The following is a 15,220-nucleotide window of genomic DNA, read 5'->3' on the forward strand; positions in this document are numbered from 1 at the left end:
TTCCCAGTATGGACTCCCCAGTCCTTCCAGCAACCCTCATCTGAGCTAAGCAGTGCAGCCCCCGCCTCCTACCATCTCTATTGGTGTCCATCTGGCGGAAGATCTTTTCTGTTCTTTTCTCTGGGGTTGACTCATCTTCAGGCATTTTCATTACGGAGGAAACCATCTTATAGATTGCCTGGGGACAGAAGCAACATGGTGGTAAGACAGAGAAACGGTATGGCACACAATCATTAAACCTCCCAAATGCGGGTTGAAGGGAATGTCCCCATCCGCATTGGACCTGGTCCTATCCCTACTGATTGGTATAAGATGTGGCGGCACAGGTAGAAGAAGCTAGGCCCGCAAAGCTTGTTCTCCTCCAGTGAGGACCTTCAGGAGGGACAACCAGCAGGAAGACCCTGTGTCTCCAGTGTTTTTTGTTTGTTTGTTGAGATAGGGTCTCTCATTCTGTCACCCAGGCTGGAGTGTAGTGGCACACTCACAGCTCACTGCAGGCTCCATCTCACAGGCTCAAGCAATCCTCCCACCTCAGCCTCCCAAGCAGCTGGGACTAGAGGTACTCCCTACCACACACGGCTAATTTTTTAAAATTATTTATTATTTATTTATTTATTTATTTATTTTTGGAGAAACGAGGTCTCACTATGTTGCCCAAGCTGGTCTCAAACTCCTGGGCTCAAGCTTCTCCTACCTTGGAAAGTGCTGGGATTACAGACATGGGCCACCTCTCCTAGCCATCTCCATTGTTCATGTGCATACAAATCCCCTGGGAATCTTGTTAAAATGCAGAATCTGATTAGGTAGTGCTGGGGGAAGGGGTGGGGCTGAGAGTCTGTATTTTTAATGAGCTCCGGTGTGATGCTGATGCTGCTGTTCTAAAGACCCTGCTTTGAGAAGCAAAGTCCCCACTTTGAGGAGCAAGGCTGCAGATGACATTCCTCAGGCTAGAGAGGTAAGTGGATGCCTATCATGGACCCTTGAGAGTCCACAATGACCCCTCAAGGATGACAGACATGTGACATTCTGTGTGTGCCACACGTTCCCCCAGGCAGACTTCCAGTCCATTTCAGTGCTTTTCCCCCGCCTGTGACAATGGTCTCACGTTCCTTCTCAGCAAGCTCCCAGGTAGTTGAGATGGAAATCACCTGCCATCAGAGCTCTGAAATATTACACAACCTCAGGCCTGAGCTAAACTAGGTACAGCTATGACATCTGATGGGCGAAAGAGGATTCTGTGGAGTTTTGTAAGCACTACTGAAACTATCACCCCACTGCCTGTGACCTCCACATGGGACTCAGTAAGGGCCCAAAGGCCTCTGTGGTCAAAGGTAGTTTTTATTTGGGAAGAGGAATGAAAAGTCATTGTTTTTTCCCCCAGATCATGACTTTCCTAATCAGAGTCACTTTGGGCATCTTAGTCTTGGGGACAAGTTTTAGAAAAAATAAATTTTGACAGGGAGTAGGCAGAAAATTTCAGAAAGTTCTGGAGCTCTAGGGGCGGCCAGGCAGGTGGAGAGGACAGAGAAAGGAAAGCAGCTGTGGGGAGTCACCTCCAAATGGGAAAGGTGGGAGCAGAAAAAGACACTGAAGGTTCAACTGAGCTGCTTTACAGTCTTGCTTAGGACCAACCCTGCCAGAAGTCCCTTATACATTCTGGATAAAGTAGGGTAAGTACTCTAATCTCAGTCAAAATAAGAATGAAAACGGACTCACCCAGTGTTCTGGCCTTTAGGCTGATCCCATCCCTCAGGGACGCCTCTGGACAGGCTCCCTGAGTCTGTCTCAAACCCACCCAACGTGCTTACTGAACTCCAGAGCTGACTCTGCAGCGACTTGTTCTGGGAGGTAAAGCGCAGAGTTAGGGTGCTATCTAGGATAATGGGTGTCCCTGGGGTAAGCTGAGCCATTTCATTCCCAAGAAATGCTCACTGAAGTGTGCTCTGGAGACAAGAAGGGAGCCATCGTCTGTCCTCCTCATCATGGTCCCCTGCCTGCTGTCATCCCAGCCCAGGTCTACTCCACCAACTGTGCTGGGGCTGTAGTGCCATGTGCCTCACTGCTGGGGACACCTAAGTTCTTGGGGTAGCTAGGAAAGGCCAGAGAGATGGAGCTGTTTTTGCAAATGGGAGAAGAGAGGCCCTGAGACTTAACGGGCCCAGGTGAAGATTTAGTAACAGTAGACAGCAGGTGTCTTTTCACACCAGCAAAAGTCTTGAGGTCTAGCAACCTCTCCCCAGCTTGCTTTGCTCCCACAGTGGAAGCTCTTCGTAACTCTTGACCAGTCAAAAGGGAATCGGCACCAACTAGGAAAACATACACACCCGTCACATATGTTTCGAGCTCATATGATCTAAATATTTGGTGAATTCTTAAGCCCAGGAATCTTAGGACAACAATAACACAACATCTAGAAATTGGCGTCCCTGCAGATCACATTAGCACAATCTCTTTAGAGGAGAGAGCGCGGAGCTGTTTCAGGAGTTGCAGAGGTGTTGCGGGGAAGAGCACTTATGGACAACAGGTGAGTTTATTTTTGCCAGAAGTTTTAAGGGGGCTGTGTATTTATTCATTCTCAATCTTCTTTGGGGCTGGATTGTTCCTTCTCCATGTCTGTCTGGCCTCAGTAAGGTTGTCTCATGTGGCACTTCTAGATGCCACTGGCTTTGTGCCCGTGACTGGCCATAGGAGGTGTCTCCCAGCTCAGATGCTCCACAAAGGCTGTTGTCAAGAGTCTGACAATATGATACGCTCCTTGGTGCCCTGGACAAGCAGCTTTGTTTACATTCTTCTCTCATCTGAGTGCTCACCTACCCCATCTCCCCTCCTCCTTGGACTCTTATCCATGTGTTAAGAATAGATTGAAATGTTACCCTCCTCCAGGAAGCCTTCCATCATCTTCCCTTCTTCTACTGCTATGTGTAATCTCCCTCCCTCTGGGCTAGCAAAGGGCTCCATTCCAACCTCTCTTGTATCACTTCCTTCCATTTACCCTGAACTCATACCCAGGATGTTCTCCTTTTAGAGTGAGGGTAGCAGTCACATCTGGCTATTTTTTGAACCCCTGATAGTGCCTAACATAGGGTCTTGAATACAGTCAACCTCACTTAGTTTAGAGAATTTATTCAGGAATAACTGTCCCCCAGTTGCCCTCTCATTCTATCCCCCTCTCACTTTTCTTCTGCACTGCTCCAATTTACAAAGTTCCCCTTTATCCTTTTAAATGTTTTTTTTTCAGTTTCCTCTTTTCTTTTTCTCCTCTCTCTCTTCACATAATTAAACATATTCATGTGAAACACCTTAAATATTTTTAATCTGTCAAAAGCTTTGAGCTTTTCCCTTAGAAACCATGCAAACCCACCCATCACTGCAGACGATCTCAGGTTTGGGGATTTAGAAGCTGATCCATGGACCCCAGGTCATGGAAATCCCTGCTCTTACGTAACTGCCTCTTCATCCATCCACTCACTCAGTCATGCATCAAATATGTATAAGCAACTACTGTGTACCAGGTATTGACATTGATCTAATCCTTTCCCTTATGGTTTTTGCTGTGAAATAAGGCAGACATTAGTAAAATAAAGAAATAGATATAAAACCATTGTTGAGAAAAGTGCTAGAAAGAAGAGTGCATGGCTTCTGTGATGACACAGTGGGAGAGTTAGGTTTTGCCAGGAGGGTTAGGGTAGGCTTCTCTGAGGACTGAGGATTGAGTAAAGATGTGAAGAAAGTATAGGGCTTAAATAAGTCAGGGATGAGGGAACCACCACGTGGAAGCCCAGGGTGGGAGCATGGCAAGGAGCTCAACAGAGTGTGGGGGCGTACAGTACATGATGTGGCTCTAGAGCAAGCAGGGAAAGACCACTGAGGCCTCACAGTGTTTAGGGATCTGTATTTCTCCAATGAGCAACAAAAGATGGAAGTGTCATTAAATTTGATTTTCCTATTCACATTCACTTCCCAAATTTACCTCTGTTGCCTTCCTTATTTGCAGTCAGTGGTGTTCAGAGAATTGAAAACTAGTCATTTGCAACATACCAGAAACAAAAGACAGCTAAAGCAGTGTTAAGAGGGAAATTTATAGCACTAAATGCCCACATCAGAAAGCTAGACGGATCTCAAATCGCCACCCTAACATCACAATTAAAAGAGCTAGGGAAGCAAGAGCAAACAAATCCAAAAGCTAGCTGAAGACAAGAAATAACTAAGATTAGAGCAGAACTGAAGGAAACAGAGACACAAAAAACTCTTCAAAAAACCAATGAATCCAGGAGCTGTGTTTTTGAAAATATTAACAAAATAGACCACTAGCTAGACTAATAAAGAGGAAAAGAGAGAAGAATCAAATAGATACAATAAAAAATGATAAAGGGGATATCACCACTGACACCACAAAAATATAAACTACCATCAGAGAATACTATAAATATCTCTAGGCAAATAAACTGGCAAATCTAGAAGAAATGTATAAATTCCTGAACACATACATCCTCCCAAGACTAAACCAGAAAGAAGTTAAATCCCTGAATAGACCAACAACAAGTTGCGAAATTGAGGCAGTAATTAATAGCCTACCAACTAAAAAAAGCCCAGAAGCAGATGGATTCACAGCCGAATTCTACCAGAGGTACAAAGGGGAGCTGGTACGATTCCTTCTGGAACTATTCCAAACAATTGAAAAGGAGGGACTCCTCCCTAACTCATGTTATGAGGCTAGTATCATTTTGATACCAATACCTGGCAGAGACACAACAACAAAAAAAGAAAACTTCAGGCCAATATCCTTGAAGAGCATCGATGGAAAAATCCTCAATAAAATACTGACAAACCAAATCCAGCAGCACATCAAAAAGCTTATCCACCATGATCAAGTTGGCTTCATCCCTGGAATGAAGGCTGGTTCAACATATGCAAATCAATAAACATAATCCATCATATAAACAGAACCAATGACAAAAACCACATGATCATCTCAATAGATCAGAAAAGGCCTTTGATAAAGGCCTTCATGTTAAAAACTCTCAATAAACTAGGTATTGATGGAACATATCTTAAAATGATAAGAGCTACTTATGACAAACCCACAGCCAATAACATACTGAATGGGCAAAAGCTGGAAGACTGGCACAAAACAGGTATGCCCTGTCTCACCATTCCTATTCAACATAGTTGGAAGTTCTGGCCAGGGCAATCAGGCAAGAGAAAGAAATAAAGGGTATTCAAATAAGAAGAGAGGAAGTCAAATTTTCTCTGCTTGCAGATGACATTATTCTATACTTAGAAAGCCCCATCGTCTCAGACCCAAAACTCCTTAAGCTGATAAGCAACTTCAGCAAAGTCTCAGGATACAAAATCAATGTGGAAAAATCACAAGCATTCCTATACACCAACAATAGACAAGCAGAGATCCAAATAATAAATGAACTGCCATTCACAACTGCTACAAAGAGAATAAAATACCTAGGAACACAGCTAACAAGGGAGGTGAAAGATCTCTTCAAGGAGAATTACAAACACTGCTCAAGTAAATAAAAGAGAATATAAACAAATGGAGAAACATTCCATCCTCATGGATAGGAAAGATCAATATAGTGAAAATGGCCATACTGCCCAAAGTAATTTAAAGATTCAATACTATTCCCATCAAACTACCACTGACATTCTTCACAGAACTAGAATAAAAAATTTTAATTTCATATCAAACCAAAGAAGAACCTGTATAGCCAAGACAATCCTAAGCAAAAAGAACAAAGCTGGAGGCATCATATTACCTGACTTCAAACTATATTACAAGGCTACAGTAACCAAAAGAGCATGGTACTGGTACCAAAAAAGACATATAGACCAATGGAAGAGAACAGAGACCTCAGAAATAACACCACACATCTACAACCATCGGATCTTTGACAAACCTGACAAAAACAAGTAACGGCGAAAGGATTCCCTATTTAATAAATGGTGCTGGAAAACTGGGTAGTTATATGCAGAAAACTGAAACTGTACCCCTTCCTTACACGTTATACAAAAATTAACTCAAAATAGATTAAAGACTTAAATGTAAAACCCAAAACCATAAAAATCCTAGAAGAAAACCTAGGCATTACCATTCAGGACATAGGCATGGGCAAAGACTTCATGATGAAATTGCCAAAAGCAAAAAAAGCCAGAATTGACAAATGGGGCCTAATTAAACCAAAGAGCTTCTGCACAGCAAACGAAACTATCATCAGAGTGAACAGGCAACCTACAGAATGAGATAAAATTGTTGCAATCTATCCATCTGACAAAGGGCTAATATCCAGAATCTACAAGGAACTTAAACAAATTTACAAGAAAAAAAAACCCATCAAAAAGTAGGCAAAGGATATAAACAGACACTTCTCAAGAAGACATTTATGCAGCCAAGAAACATGAAAAAAAAAAAGCTCAACATCACTGATCATTAGAGAAATGCAAATCAAAACCACAATGAGGTACCATCTCACGCCAGTCACAGTGGTAATTATTAAAAAGTCAAGAAACAATAGATGCAGATGAGGCTATGGAGAAATAGGAATGCTTTTACACTATTGGTGGGAACATAAATCAATTCAACCATTGTGGAAGACAGTGTGGTGATTCCTCAATGATCTAGAACCAGAAATACCATTTGACCCAGCAATCTCATTACTGGCTATATACCCAAAGGAATATAAATCATTCTACTATAAAGACACATGCACATGTATGTTTATTGCAGCACTATTTACAATAGCAAAGATACGTAATCAACCCCAATGTCCATCAATGATAGGCTGGATAAAGAAAATATGGCACATATATACCATGGAATACTATGCAGCCATAAAAAGGAATGAGATCGTGTCCTTTGCAGGGACACGGATGAAGCTGGAAGCCATCATCCTCAGCAAAATAACACAGGAACAGAAAACCAAACACCGCGTGTTCTCACTCATAAGTGGGAGTTGAACAATGAGAACACATGGACACAGGGAGGGGAACAACACACACTGGGGCCAGCTGTGGGGTGGGGGTCAAGGGGAGAGAGAACATTAGGACAAATAGCTAATGCATGCAGGGCTTAAAACCTAGATGATGGGTTGATAGGTGCAGCAAACCACTATGGCACACGTATACCTATGTAACAAACCTACACATTCTGCACATGTATCCAAGAACTTAAAGTAAAATTTTAAAAAAGAACACTAGTCATTTGTAAATTATTTAATAATTGTGTATTGTCTACTGTGTGCTAAGTGGTGGAGATACAATTGTCAACAAGACTGATATGCTCTCTATTTTTATTTATTTATTTATTTTTTTGAGACAAGGTCTCATTCTGTTGCCTAAGCTGGAGTGCAGTGATGCTATCACGGCTCACTGCAGCCTTGACCTCCTGGTCTCAGACAATCCTCCTGTCCCAGCCTCCTGAGTTGCTGGGACCAAAGGCAGGCACTACCATGCCCAGTTAATTTTTTAGAAAATATTTGTAGAAATGTGGTTTCCCTATGTTGCCCAAGCTGGTCTCGAACTCCTTGGCTTAAGAGATCTTCCTGCCTCAGTCTCCCAAAGTGCTGGAAATATAGGCATGAGCCACTGTGCCTGGCTGCTCTCTCTTATTTCATGTCTCACAATCTTCTAGTACAGGAGTTGGGAGGTCTCACATGGGGCCCCAAAACCACTTTATTTTTCAATGATCCCCATTTAGAGGGGTATAGTCATCCCAGCAATGCCTTGATAGCTGTTATGAAAGCCCTTGCCTAGGCTACCTCTGGGTCCCCTGGTGGCAAGTAAAACCTATTGGTCTGGAGCACTCTTTGGGACTTTCAGGGTCTAAGGTTGTGGCCCATGAAACTCTTCTTCTTGGATTCTGATGCAAAATCAACTGTGTAATAATCTAGGGGTTATTCCCTTAACACCCTTGGTTGAAGAAATGAATGAAAGCTCCAACAAACACATGAATGTGTGAAGCTCTCACACTCAACGGAAAGTCTTCCAGAGTCTTGGTATTCAGTATTAGGCTAAAGGAGTGAGGCTGTCACAGAGAAATGAGAATCAGTTAATACAACAAACAAACAACTCCCACTACTTCCTCCACAAAATGAACAGAGTCAGAAGGCCCCGATGTGAACATATGTGCAAGCAGGGCTTCTGGAATGGGGTGGGAGGCACCATGTCTGAGTGTGTTGTGGGTATGAGGAGGAAGTGGGGGTCTTCTTCAAGGGGCTCACATATAACTCTTCCGTGACACTCAGATCCGATAGGAATTAGTGGGTTATTTATAAAGCCAGGCCAATGTCAGGGGTGGTACCAGAATGGTGAGCAGAGAGCCGAGGCGACGAGTCCCAGTGGCCCCCAGAGTGAGTGAGTGAGTGACAGCCCTGCAGAGCCACAGTGGCAGGATTGTCTGTCCCTTTGCTCCCTTCCCACGGCATCAACAACCGAGAGCTGATTGTATCAGAACTTTAAAATCTGGGACTGCATAGCACAGAGGAGATAAACACGACCCCAGACAGCCATCTGAGACAAATCATGTCTTTTACTAACTCCAGTCCCCACCCCTTCTACATGTAATGGGATTAAACCGTGAAGAGACCAGGCTACTTTCCTACTTTATTTTTAGCAATGTCAATGAGAGGCCTAGCAGGGTCATCCTGTTTTTAATTAAACTTGAAAAGTCCTTTTCTTGTCTCTGGGTAAATGCGGAGCTTTGGGACACCCAGGAGCCCAGCCCTGACTCTGCCCGTGCCAGGTTTGAGACAGCTCTCTGCTGTGGCCAGAGCCCCTATCAGCTTCCCTGTGGCCTACATTTTTTTTTCTTTTTCTCTTTGAAAAAACAATCTCTTGGAATGTTGGAAAGGGAGGACTGAGGTCTGCACTGATCAAGGTTGTGCAATTAACTGAGGGCAGGCAAAACTCCAAGAATTAACGCTCAACCTCTTCTCTGAAGGAAACCAGACATTTCATCGCAAAATATAGTGTGTTCTAACAGGAAACTAGACACCCAAGGCTCTCTGACAGCAGACTATGGACAATAGAAGTTCAGCAGTACCTGGTTGTCCTCAGATTATAGACTAAAAAAACAGCACTTGGCATAGAAGTGAAGAACCATTTTTGCTGCTGCAAATAGAGTCTGAAACCACTGAACCACTTCGTGTACTGGTCCCTTTGTGATAGTGTGATTCTTTTATTTTCTCTTTGAGACAGGGTCTCACTCTGTCTCCCAGGCTGGAGTGCAGTGGCGTGATGATACCTCACTGCAACTTCGGACCTCCTGGTCTCAAACCATCCTCCCACCTCAGCCTCCCAAGTAGCTGAGACCACAGGCATGCGCCACCACACTGGGCTAATTTTTAATTTTTTGTAGACACAGAGTCTCAGTATGTTGCCCAATCTGATCTAAAACTCCTGGGCTCAAGTGATCTTCCTGCCTCAGCCTCCCAAAGTGTGGAAATTAGAGCTGTGAGCCACCGCACCCAGCTAGATACTGTGATTTTTAAATGGAATGAGAGAGTCCAAGATGTGTACACTGCACTCTCTGCACACTAGGGGAGCTTACTATTTAAAATAACCCAGCACTATGCCCTTTTATAACTTGAAGACTTACGGGAAGTTAGATGTAGCCTTAACACGGGAAGAACTTTATGTTCTGCAGTGTGCAACAGCAGAAGAGCAAGAGGCTGCTCTGCAGAAGCGGGTTAATGGATATTGGAGATACAGAAACAAAGGCTGAACAATCACACATTGGCGATGTTGTAAAGGTGTCTCGCAATGCGCTTTCCAAGAAATGTCAGCCTTCCAAGATGTGTTAAGATCAGAGAGATCCCATCATCAAAACAGTATTGGGAAACACTGCTTACTTTATTCCCTGCTCAAAATATCACAATGCACATGAACATATTAAAGATTCTGATAATTCCTGCAGTAAAGAGACCTGTTGAAATCTATTTAAACCAGGTTTTCCCAAACTGGTTTGACCAGAACCCTTTTGTTACAAAACTTCTACGAAAGTAGTGCCTCAAGAAAGTTCTGTCTGCACTAGGACTGACTCTTACTCTGACTCCCTCTTCATCTGGACTGTTTTCTCTGTTCCTCCTTTTTCTTTTTTTTTTCCCCAAAACAAATAGCCTGGAATGCTTCTTCATGAGATTTGTCTTCCCAATGGCTTCTAAGTTTCCTCCAGACAGAGATATTGTCTTATTCACCTTTGTATGTTTCGGAGTCTAACACTTACTTTATTCAACAAACATTTGCGGACTTTATGAATAGCACAAAAATGGTGCTAAATCCCTTGGCATCAGCACAGCCCTGCCTTGAAGGAGCTCACAGGACAGGTGGCAGCAGGACAGGTCAACACAGAAACACATCGGCATGAGAGTAGAGAGTGTGGCTTCTGGCCAAGATGGAGTCATAGGGATTGAACTTACCCTCCCACCTGAAGCAGCAGCAACCACAAACCCAAAAAACAATGGACATGAAACGACAGTTTACCAGATGCTGGGAACTGGGCAATAAAGGACAGTAATCCCTGAGAAAATGAAAACATGAGAGGTAAGTCCTATGTTGGCCCCAGCTTAATGACTTGAGAGAGTTTCCAAGCCACAGTGCCAGGAGCGGGGACCTATGTGATGCCTGGTGGACTCACTGATGAGCAGCCCACTGAGAGTTTGGAGACACTAAAGTGGCTAGTGATCACTGGACAGAGTAAAAGAGAAGAGAGAGTGGCACACAGAGAACTCCGGAGAGCTGTGGCAGGTCTCCCTCAAGTAGTCAGCATAGTCAGTCTACACATGGGAAGAAACTACCCAGGATTGGGAAAAAAGAACCAAGTGGAAGGATTAGAGGAAAGAGTGCCTGGCCCTCCACAAGGTCCAGAAGCGTGCCTGTTTCCATCAGCCAGAGGGAGAGCCTCATGATTTGTGGGGCACCGGCTAGTCAGAAAGGCCTGGCCTCAGTAGTAGTAATAATCAGTGCTAGCTGAGTGCCGCTCGCGTATCAGCTAATGAAGCTGAAAAGCAAGACCGGGAAAGTTCAAACTGTTTCCAAGTAATTTAACTGTGCCTCGGAAGAGTTTAAGAACACTTATAGAGCTATAAAAATATCCAGCACTCAACATGGTAAAATCCTGTTGAAGAGATCATAAAGTAATTATATCTTTCAGTGGAGTTGTTCATGATTACAAAACAGCAATCTACTTGAAATGAACAACAACAACAAAAAGCGTTATTATGATGGAGATCAACAACAGAGTTAAGTGCATAGGACTGGGGCGTGGGGGCAGAGGAGACACCTCCACAGAGTGAGAGGGAGATGTGATAAGAGTGCACTCTAGGACACCGCATGAGCAAAGGCTGTGGGATGTGAGAGGCCACGGTGACTTCCGGTATCTTCCAGCTAACATATAACTGAGGCATGGAGCATTCAAAGGTCACAAATGTGAGAGAGTCTTGAGAGAGATGGGGACCCAGTCACAAAGGCTGTTATATGCCTCATTAAGAAATTTAGACATCATTTACCGGGCACGGTCACTCATGCCTGTAATCCCAGCACTTTGGGAGGCTGGGGCAGGCGGATCAGCTGAGGTCAGGAGTTCAAGATCAGCCTGGCCAACATGGTGAAACCCCGTCTCTACTAAATATACAAAAATTAGCTGGGCATGGTGGTGTGCACCTGTAATCCAGCTACTAAGGAGGCTGAGGCAAGAGAATTGCTTGAACCCAGGAGACTGCAGTGAGTTGAGTGCAGTGAGCACTCCAGCCTGGGCAGCAGAGCGAGACTCCATCTCATAAAATAAATAAAATTAAAATAAAATTTAAAGATAAAAATAAATAAAGTGAATGGGGAGATACTCAAAAGATTTTAGGCAGGAGAGAAACATGGTTAACATGATCATATTCGGTCTTGAAAGATCACTCTGGCATCAGTGGAGAAAACCGAATTGGGGGAGGACCTGATGGGAGGCAGGAAGAGCTGTTAGAAATGTGTTGTGAAGATGGTATTTTCCAAAAATGTCCAGAACAGGCTTTCTGATCCTACTCAATCTTCCAGAACCTTGCCACTGCCTTTCTCGAGGTAAACTCTAGGTCTCCTCCCCTTGAGCCTGGAGGTCTTGGTGAACCATAGAGACCTCGGTGACTGCCTGGGGTGGAGTGAATGGGAGAAGTGATGCTCTGCGACCTTCAAAGTCAGATCATAAAAGGAGATACAGCTCTGCCTGGTTCTCTTTCTTGGGACGGACCTGCCCTTTTTAAGCCCTGAGCTGCCATGTGAGGAGTCTGGCCACCCCAAAGCCACCATGGAGGAGACAGACTACACAGAGACACAGAGGGAGGTCCTGGGTCCAAGCAGCCTCAGCTGTTCCAGCCCCCAGGCAATTTCGAGCCACCCCAGCTGATGCTGCATGGAACAGAAACGAGATCCCAAGGTTCTGCCCAAATATCAGATTTACGGGCTGAATAAATGATTGCTGTTTTAAGTTAGTAACTTTTGCGTTGGTTTCAATATGCAGAATAGATAACTGGGAAAAAGTTATAGTAATATAGGTTAGAAATGTGAAGCCTGAAACACAGTAACTCCAGAATGTCTGTTTAGGAGGGTAAAGGCCTCTTTGGAGGGAGTCATCTGAAGCTGCCTTTTGCAGAGCACTTTACGTAAGATTGGAAAACTATTAATTGCTCATATCTAAAAGTGAAGAGTACCACCACTGACTTGAAATGAGACAATGGCAGAAGGAATGCACAGGAATGAAAAGGTTAAAAAATACCAAGGAGGCAAATTTCATAGCTCTGGTGACTGTCTAAATTTGGAGATAGATGGTGGAGGAGTGCCAAAGATGTCTCTGACTTGATTAGAGGATGGATAGTAAGACTATTTAAAACAAGGGAGTGGTAGGGAGTTTGGGGCAATGATGAATTTGTTTTTGGATTATTGACTTTATATCAGTGCAACATCTTAACAGAGAGGTCCATTAAGAGTTGGACACAGTGGAAATGAAGATCTGGAAGTAATTTGTTTCTTCATGCATAAAATGGGGCTAATATGATTGTTGTGAGGATTAAATGAGATAGTGCTTGTGTACTAGGTTGAATAGTGTCCTGCAAAAATACATGTCTACCTGAAACCTGTGAACGTGACCTTGTTTGGAAATAGGGTCTTTGCAGATGCTATCAAGTCAACATGAGATCATCACGGATTTCAGTGTTCCCTAATCCAACAACTGGTGTCTTTATAAGAAGAGGGAAAATTGGACACAGACACATAGGGATAACACTCTATGATGATGGAGGCAGATAACACAGTGATGCAGCTGCAAACCAGGGCATGTCAAGGATTGCCAATAAGCACAAGAAGCTATGTAGCACTCATTCATGTTTGCCAGATACCATACTTGATTTGACTTAAACTCTTAAGCCATAGTGTGATTTGCAACAATATAATCCCCTGATAAGAAAGGGACAAACCTAAAACATCCGATAAGCAAGCACTGAAGTCAGTTCTTAGAGGAAGTCACTAGCCTAAGCAATTGCATTAAAGAATTTCTTCCAGGAAAGAAATCTAAGTTGCATTCTAGACCCACATCTGTGGTCCATGCTCATAATTGAGAATTACACAGGGTTTGGAGCTGAATTCCTAGGGGGTAATATGAGATGAAGTAGAAACTCTTCCCCTACCCCCTCCTTTTTTCCCCCCAGAATCAGAAAAGCACAGTGTTTCAGGTCTCCAAGGACCATATTAAAAGTGACAGAGTGTCTATTTACAATAGTCTTTGGGGGAAAAAATGCAAATGGTACTCAGAATGTGCTTCTAAAAATAATATAAGGAAGTCTCCCTGGCCCTTATTGTGATCCTCTGTGGCATAACTACGAACAGGCTGGTTGTCTGAATTGATCATGGTGGGCACTCTGGAAATGAGTGGGGATTAGTTTGCGTGTTCATTTGGTGCCCATGAGGATAAGCTGTTTTTGCATGGCTACCCCCATCCCCATATCTCCCCATCCTCATCTGGCTGCTATATAGATATGTATGCCTTATTCATCACAGGGGAGAATCAGAAAATTTTTTTTCCCATACTGCTAAAAGTAGCAAAACCAAATTCTCCTGTTGTGGGTTGCCAGTATATTTCCAAATGCCTTCCTTCAGGTTTCGCTCATTTAAAAGGTATGCAGTGTATACTAGGGTGTTCTTAAGTTCACCATGCCTTCATCAAAAATGTCAGTTAACCCTGAATCACAACTAAGAGGGAAAGTTTGGCTCTAAAACAACAGATATGTAGCTGGGCATGGTAGCGGGCGCCTGTAATCCCAGCTACTTGGGAGGCTGAGGCAGGAGAATCTCTTGAGAACCAGGGAGACGGAGGCTGCGATGAGCTGAGATTGCACCACTGCACTCCAGCCTGGACGACAGAGCAAAACTCCATCTCAAAAAATAGTAATAATAAATAAATAAATAATAAATAAATAACAGGTATGTGGACTCCAAGTATTTTTGAAACAATCATTAACATCTAAGTAGTAAAAATGCTGATTACAAATTATTCTAACCTCGTCTTTCAAGTCAAAGCCCTAAGGACTGCTAGGGTAACGTGATGTCAGCCTTTGGATTCTTTTCGAAAGGCTCTAACTTGAACTTAAGAACAAACCCAGACAGACTGTCCCCCAAACAGTCCCAATGCATGATGTGTGACTGTGGGCTCAGGTCAACATGGTTTGGGGAATTCCTGGGGCCAGTTACATTCTTTCCTGGAAACATGATTATTTCTTTAATCTGCATCCTGTGAACATCATAGCTCAGAAGTTTTAGCTTGTTCTCAGATAGGCTGATCTCTGCTGATAAAGATAGCAGGTAAAAAAGCTAGGAGTCCTAAAATCCAGAATATCTCTTCTGTGATTTCCACCAATTGGAGATTTAGTGGGACACCTCCCTTTTCTTTGTGAATACACATTTTATAACTAACAAAATTTAAATGAAAAGTTAATGGAAGATTCTATCCATTACTTTCTCCATTGAAGTGGAAATAAACTCCCTTCATTTAGTAGGAAGACATCCTGTCCCAGCTCTGGAAATTGTGGCAATAATAACGGTAGCCAACAATTATTGAGTGATAGCCCATGCAGTCACTGTTCTAGGCACCTTACTTGTAATGACTGATTTAACACTTACAATCATCCATGAGTTAGGTGTTTCAATGAGCTGCAATCCACAAATCAGGAAATGGATGCCA

At 43.3% G+C, this 15,220-nt stretch overlaps 1 protein-coding gene across 6 annotated transcripts in view; it reads right to left on the reverse strand.

The window, feature by feature from the left end:
* The window catches only part of NCALD (neurocalcin delta), a 456,646-nt gene that overhangs the window by 6,182 nt on the left and 435,244 nt on the right, over positions 1-15,220 (reverse strand). For all 6 annotated transcript variants that reach the window (XR_004435463.1, XR_004435466.1, XR_004435464.1 and 3 more), the window contains one exon: positions 73-178. Coding sequence is in view for 2 of the 6 variants with exons in the window: in XM_033203378.1 (XP_033059269.1) it covers positions 73-178 (106 nt within the window). In the remaining 4 variants the exon portion in view is untranslated. The remainder of the gene's footprint in view (positions 1-72; positions 179-15,220) is intronic.

This window comes from Trachypithecus francoisi, unplaced genomic scaffold (genome assembly GCF_009764315.1).
Source record: "Trachypithecus francoisi isolate TF-2019V2 unplaced genomic scaffold, Tfra_2.0 Lachesis_group7, whole genome shotgun sequence".
Taxonomy (NCBI): Eukaryota; Metazoa; Chordata; class Mammalia; order Primates; family Cercopithecidae; genus Trachypithecus; species Trachypithecus francoisi.